At 45.7% G+C, this 7,327-nt stretch overlaps 1 protein-coding gene across 1 annotated transcript in view; it reads left to right on the forward strand.

Moving 5' to 3' along the window:
• The window catches only part of LOC147116191 (oxidative stress-induced growth inhibitor 1-like), a 297,343-nt gene extending 294,466 nt beyond the window's left edge, over positions 1-2,877 (forward strand). Inside the window, 1 exon segment of the mRNA XM_085990917.1 lies at positions 906-2,877. Within this exon segment, the coding sequence (XP_085847043.1) occupies positions 906-1,983 (1,078 nt within the window). The 3' untranslated portion in view covers positions 1,984-2,877.
• Positions 2,878-7,327: the final 4,450 nt, after the last annotated feature.

Raw genomic sequence — 7,327 nt, forward strand, 5'->3', positions numbered from 1 at the left:
ACTGGTTCAGTGATATCTTTTCCCGGTCTGGCCTCTGCTTGGCTCCAGTCCCACAACAATGTGGTTGGCTTTTAAATGTCCTCTGAAGTGGCCTACTAAGCCACTCAGTTGTATCAAATGCAGCAGTTCAAGGGGAAGGCCCACCACCACCTTCTCAGGGTAACTAGGGATGGGCAATAAATGCCAGCCTTGCCAGAGACGCCCACATCCCGAGAATGAATAATAAAAATAATCTCTGCCAAAGTTCATTGTGAGTTGCAGAAGAATGAGGAGAAGCTGGAGTTTGTCACTGCTCAATGAACCACAGCTTCTCTGGAGAGAGACAAACTCACTTGGAACTATTCCATCGCTTCGTTTCCAGGCTCTGGTCTCCAGACGCTAAAATGCTGAAATCTAACAGCACAGGCCAGATTATTCTGTCTACGAAGCAGTAATCCCTGGAGTTAGAGGTCAACATGTAATTCCGGGTGCTAAAAAGGTTCAGTTCCAACAAAATGGACACTGGGGATTCAGTGGAGTCACCGGTCAATAATCCAAATGCAGGATTGCAATCAATTATAGTGTATTGGTCTCTATTTGAATAGGAATAACATATGGAATAGCAGACAGTGGGAATGTTTCCAAGATAGCAATTTAACTGAGGGGTTTAGATAGTCTATATATAGGTTATGATTAATGAACACTTGGGATTGGGTTACAGGCTGTACCCGGTACTGACTCACACACAACAGTGCCAGTTGGAAGAGACTGTTGACTGGTCAGCGTTCAGCTGGTCGGAGCTGTTCGACAGTGTTGTTCTCATACACTGAGATCACTGGCTTCAATAAGCTTCCTTGACTGAATGTTTAGTGGTTTGTATTCTCTCTCTCACTCAGCCTCTGACAATTGTTGGAATTGTTTTACAGATGCCTGCGGAACAACAGGGCCACAACAGCAGACATTGCCGAGTATTATCAGCACTACGCCAAAGCCAAGGGTCTGCGGGAGAACTTTGTGTGTGGCACTGTCGTGACTTCAGTGAGAAGGGTCAGTCCAAGTTCTGGTGAGGAAAACCAGGCACATGTGTCCACAGACAATATGGCAGGAGTGCAGGTCTCTCACCAATCCACCCGCAGAAGCCTGTTTGAGGTGAATGGTTACAGCAAAACAAAGGATGGTTATGAGAAAGCTTTCTGCATCTATGCAGAGAACGTTGTCTTGGCAACAGGGACATATGACAGCCCTGCTTGGCTTGAGATCGATGGCGAAGACCTTCCATTTGTTTACCACACAACTTTGGAACTAGAACAAACCCTTAAGGAGCAACAGATGGGAGTGAACTTAGACCCCATTCTAATTGTGGGGGGCGGTCTGACTGCCGCGGACGCTGTCATCTCCGCTCACCATAGCAATGCCCCACTGATCCACGTCTTCCGCAGAGGGGTCAATGACCCAGGCCTGATCTTCAACCAGCTTCCCAAAGTGATGTATCCCGAGTATCACAAAGTTCACCAGATGATGACTCAGCAGTCCTGCACTACCACGGGGCCCTATGAAGGATATCTCAGCCTCCCCAAACACCGAGTGCTGTGCTTCACCCCCGAAAGGAAGTGCATCCTTCAGGACATGGGGTCAGGAGAAAGAAGGACATTCAACATCTCCACGGCCCTAATCCTGATTGGCTCAAACCCCAATCTGACATTTCTGCCCGATCAGGGGAGGTCATTGGCAGCCAACACTGAGCTCCCAGTTAACAGCAAGCGTAACCCTGTAGATGTGGACTGCTACACATACCAGTGTGCACAGGAGCGGGGGCTCTATGCTCTTGGCCCCTTGGTGGGAGATAATTTTGTACGCTTTCTGCAAGGGGGGGCTCTGGCTATCGCCAGCTCTCTGCTTAAGGATAGACATCATGCTCAACACCCAATCCACAGCCAGCCTCTGATCAGCTGACCATTACATTGTGATGTCAACTCTGAAGCGGAGTTTGAGGGAAAATCGTAAAGGTCAGTGTAGGGTCACTGTCAGGATGTCCAGTCATTCTTTCATTTTCCTCATCTTTATGCTCCCTTCCAGGCCATGGGTGTAAGACCACACCTGTTTCCAAATCCAGGCTGGTGCTACACTTTGGCTAGCTACTGAGAGTGAGGTGGGTGAGATGGGCAACTAATCTACAGAACCTGTGCTATGTTAGGAAATGGCCAGCTACCACTGTTCATGACAACCTCCATCATTGGGTGTACCCAATTCAATTCAGGTTTAAAGCTCATAATACTCAACATTATTGAAGGGGATCATTAACCCTTTCACACTCAACAGCATCCTGAGAGAATGGTACACACAAGGAAAAGAGCATTACCTCACTACTGCTTTTCTGTTTGCCTGGGAACCTCAGACAGACAGTCCGAGAACCCCAGACAGACAGCCTGGGAACTCCAGACAGACAGCCTGGGAACTCCAGACAGACAGCCTGGGAACTCCAGACAGACAGCCTGGGAACCCCAGACAGACAACCTGGGAACCCCAGACAGACACGCTGGGAACCCCAGACAGACGGCTGGGAACCAGGACCATACAGTTGGCTGTGGTTTCCATGAACGCTCTTAAGTTTCTCTTGCTGTGTCCTGGTGTGTAATACTGACACTGTGATACCCCATTCAGCACCAGAGACTTGGCTCCAATCCTGGTCTAGCAGACACCCCAGTGTTAGCCAGCCATCCAAGTGAAGAATGTCAGTCTATACAGATGAGTGGCTACTTAGTAGGGGTTCAGTTCATACAGCCACTTATCCTGAGTGTGTAATGTAAGCTCCTATTAATTGAAATTAATTACTTTTTAATAACACCTACATTTTGTTAGGACTAAAATTAATCTAATAAAGCGACATTTTACAATGAAGACCGCAGCCTCACATTTGTTTTGAAAAAGATGATGTTGTGATTTGTAAGCAATATTATTAAAATGCAGTTTCTGGTGAGTTTCTTCTGTCCAGCAAGATCATGGGGGTAATTTTGACTTTGGACGATAATGTAAAGCTGGCAATAGAGGCTAGGCCATCTGTTAAACACTGCTCCTGGTTCCTGCTTCCACTGAAGTAAAGAGGAGCGGTGTTAAACCAGTGGGTCAGCTGATATCACGAGTTTTACACTATCATCTAATGTCAAAATTAACCTGCCAAGTATGTTAGTGCTGGGGAGTGGAACACTGTCCATGTACAGCAGGGTCAGATACAGAGCTGAGCTCCCTCTACACTGTCCCATCAAACACTCCCAGGACAGGTACAGCATGGGTTAGATACAGAGTAAAGCTCCCTCTACACTGTCCCATCAAACACTCCCAGGGCCGGTACAGCACGGATAAGACACAGAGTAAAGCTCCCTCTACACTGTCCCATCAAACACTCCCAGGACAGGTACAGCATGGGTTAGATACAGAGTAAAGCTCCCCCTACACTGTCCCATCAAACACTCCCAGGGCAGGTATAGCACGGGTTAGATACAGAGTAAAGCTCGCTCTACACTGTCCCATCAAACACTCTCAGGGCCGGTACAGCACGGATAAGATACAGAGTAAAGCTCCCTCTACACTGTCCCATCAAACATTCCCAGGGCCGGTACAGCACGGATAAGATACAGAGTAAAGCTCCCTCTACACTGTCCCATCAAACACTCCCAGGGCAGGTGCAGCACGGGTTAAATACAGAGTAAAGCTCCCTCTACACTGTCCCATCAAACACTCACAGGGCTTGTCGAGCACAGGTTAGGTTCAGAGTAAAGCTTCCTCTACGCTGTCCCATCAAACACTCCCAGGGCAGGTACAGCACCTGTTAGATACAGAGTAAAGCTCCCTCTACACTGTCCCATCAAACACTCCCAGGGCAGGGACAGCACGGGTTAGATTCAGAGCAAAGCTCCCTCTACACTGTCTCATCACGCAATCACAGGGTAGGTTCATCACAGGTTGGATACAGAGGAAAGTCCCCTCTACACTGCCCCATCAAACATTGCATAACAAGATAGATGAATTAGTGGCACAAATAGAGATAAATGGCTTAGATATAATAGCCATTACAGAGACATGATTGCAAGGTGACCAATTATGGGAATTAAATATTCCAGTGTACTTGACCTTTCAAAAAGACAAGCAGTCTAGAACAGGAGGTGGGGTAGTCCAGATAATTAAGGATGACTTAAGGACAGTAGTGAGAAAGGATCTTGGCTCGGAAGATCAGGAAGTAGAATCAGTATGGGTGGAGATAAGAAAGTGCAAGGGGCAGAAAACACTGGTGGGAGTATTGTATAGGCCCCCTAACAGTAGCTATGCCGTAGGTATGAGGGTTGAGTTGGCTAAGGTAGATTGGGAAACTAGATTAAAAAGTATGACGGTAGATAAGCAGTGGAAAACTTTTAAAGAAATATTCCAATATTCTCAATGAATATACATTCCATTGAGAAATAAAAAATCCACAGGAATCATGATCCAACCGTGGCTAACTAAAGAAGTTAAGGATAGTATTAGACTAAAAGAAGAGGCTTATAATGTTGTGAAGAACAGTAGTAAGCCTGATGATTGGGAGGGCTTTTGAAACCAGCAAAGGATGACCAAAAAACTGATAGGGGAGAAAATGGAACATGAGAGTAAATTAGCAAGAAATATAAGAACAGATTGTTGGAGCTTCTACAAGTATGTAAAAAGGAAGAGCGTAGCAAAAGTAAAATAGATAGGGGAGAACCAGTGGATGTGGTGTATTTGGACTTTCAGAAGGCTTTCGATAAGGTCCCACACAAGAGATTAGCGTGCAAAATTAAGGCACATGGGATTGGGGGCAAGGTATTGACTTGGATAGAGAACTGGTTGGTGGACAGAAGGCAAAGAGTTCGAATAAACAGGTCGTTTTCTGAGTGGCAGGCAGTGACTAGTGGGGTACCGCAAGGATCGGTCCTAGGACCCCAGCTGTTCACAATATATATTAATGATCTGGACGAGGGAATTGGATGTAATATCTCCAAATTTGCAGACGACACAAAGCTGGGCGGGAGGGTAAGCTGCGAGGAGGATGTCAGGAAACTCCAGTACGATTTGGACAGGTTGGGTGATTGGGCAGAAACATGGCAAATGCACTATAATGTGGATAAATGTGAGGTTATCCACTTTGGTGGCAAAAACAGGAAGGCAGATTATTATTTGAATGGCAATAGATTGGGAGAAGGGGAAGTGCAAAGAGACCTGGGCGTCCTTGTGCACCAGTCGCTGAAGGTAAGCATGCAGGTGCAGCAGGCGGTTAAGAAGGCAAATGGTATGTTGGCCTTCGTAGCAAGAGGGTTCGAGTACAGGAACAAGGATGTCTTGCTACAGTTGTACAGGGCCTTGGTGAGACCGCACCTTGAGTATTGTGTGCTGTTTTGGTCACCTTACCTGAGGAAGGACGTTCTTGCCATGGAGGGAGTGCAGCGAAGATTCACCAGGCTGATACCTGGGATGGCAGGAATGACGTATGAGTAGAGATTGTGTTGATTGGGCTTATACTCACTGGAGTCTAGAAGATTGAGAGGGGATCTCATCGAAACCTATAAAATTCTGTCAGGTCTGGACAGACTAGATGCAGGAAGGATGTTTCTGATGGCCGGGGAGTCCAGAACCAGGGGTCATAGTCTAAGGATAAGGAGTAAGCCATTTAGGACTGAAATGAGGAGGAATTTCTTCACCCAGAGAGTGGTGAACCTGTGGAATTCTCTGCCACAGAGGGCGGTGGAGGCCAGTTTATTAAATATATTCAAGAAAGAGTTGGATATATTTCTTGAGGCTAAAGGGATCAAGGGATATGGGGAGAAGGCAGGGACAGGGTACTGAATTTGGATGATCAGCCATGATCTCATTGAATGGCGGAGCAGGCTTGAGGGGCCGAATGGCCTACTCCTGCTCCTATCTTCTATGTTTCTATGTTTCTATAAACATTGGTCCCTTAGAGGCTGAGACAGGAAAACTTATATTGGGGAACAAGGAAATGGCAGTGACCTTAAATAAATATTTTGTATCTGCCTTCACAGTAAAAGACACAAGATGTATACCAAATATAGTGGGGAACCAAGGGGCAAATGAGACTGAGGCACTTAAAGAATTAATATCAGTAGAGAAAAAGTACTTGGGAAAGAAATGGAACTAAAAGCCGACAAATCCCCTGGACCTGATGGACTACATCCTAGGGTTGTAAAAGAGGTGGCTGCAGAGATAGTGGATGCATTGGTTGTGATCTTTCAAAATTCCCTAGAATCTGGAAAGGTCCCAATGGATTGGAAGGTAGCAAATGTAACCACGCTATTCAAGAAAGGAGGGAGAGAGAAAACAGAGAACTACAGGCCAGTTAGCCTGACATCAGTCATTGAGAAAATGCTGGAATCCATTATTAAGGAAGTCGTAACAGGGCATGTAGAAAATCATAATATGATTAGGCAAATTCAACATGGTTTTATGAAAAGGAAATCATGTTTGACAAATTTATTAGAGTTTTTTGAGGATGTAAGGGGCAGGAGGTTTAGAGGGGATTTGAGGAGGAACTTTTTCACCCAGAGGGTGGTTGGAGTCTGGAACTCACTGCCTGAAAGGGTGGTAGAGGCACGAACCCTCACAACATTCAAGAAGCATTTGGATTAGCACTTGAAATGCCATTGCATACAAGGCTATGGACCAAATGCTGGAAAATGGGATTAGATTAGACAGGACTTGATGGATGGCGCAGACACGATGGGCCGAAGGGCCTCTTTCTGTGCTGTATAACTCTATGACTCTATGACTCTATGATAACTACCAGGGTAGATAAAGGGGAACCAGTGGATGTAGTATGTTTGGATTTCCAAAAGGCATTGAATAAGGTGCCACATAAAACGTTGTTACACAAGATAAGTCATGGGATTGGAGGTAATGTATTAGCATGGATAGAGGATTGGTTAATGGACAGAAAGCAGAGATTTGGGATAAACGGGTCATGTTGAGATTGGCAGGCTGTAACTAGTGGGGTGCCGTAAGGATCAGTGTTTGAGCCTCAGCTATTTACAATCTATATTAATGACCTAGATGAAGGGACAGAGTGCAATGTATCCAAGTTTGCTGATGATACAAAGCTAGGTGGAAATGTAAGCTCGGAGGAGAACACCAAGAGTCTGCAAAGGGATATAGACAGGTTAAGTGAGTGGGCAGTAAGGTAGCAGATGGAGTATAATGTGGGGAAATGTGAGGTTATTCACTTTGGTAGGAAGAATAGAATAACATTATATTTTTTAAATGGTGAGAAACTATTAAATGTTGGTGCTCAGAGAGATTTAGGTGTCCTCATGCAGGAAACACAGAAAGT

Source organism: Somniosus microcephalus, chromosome 6, assembly GCF_052327205.1.
Source record: "Somniosus microcephalus isolate GS21.2 chromosome 6, FLI_Smic_1.0, whole genome shotgun sequence".
Lineage (NCBI taxonomy): Eukaryota > Metazoa > Chordata > Chondrichthyes > Squaliformes > Somniosidae > Somniosus > Somniosus microcephalus.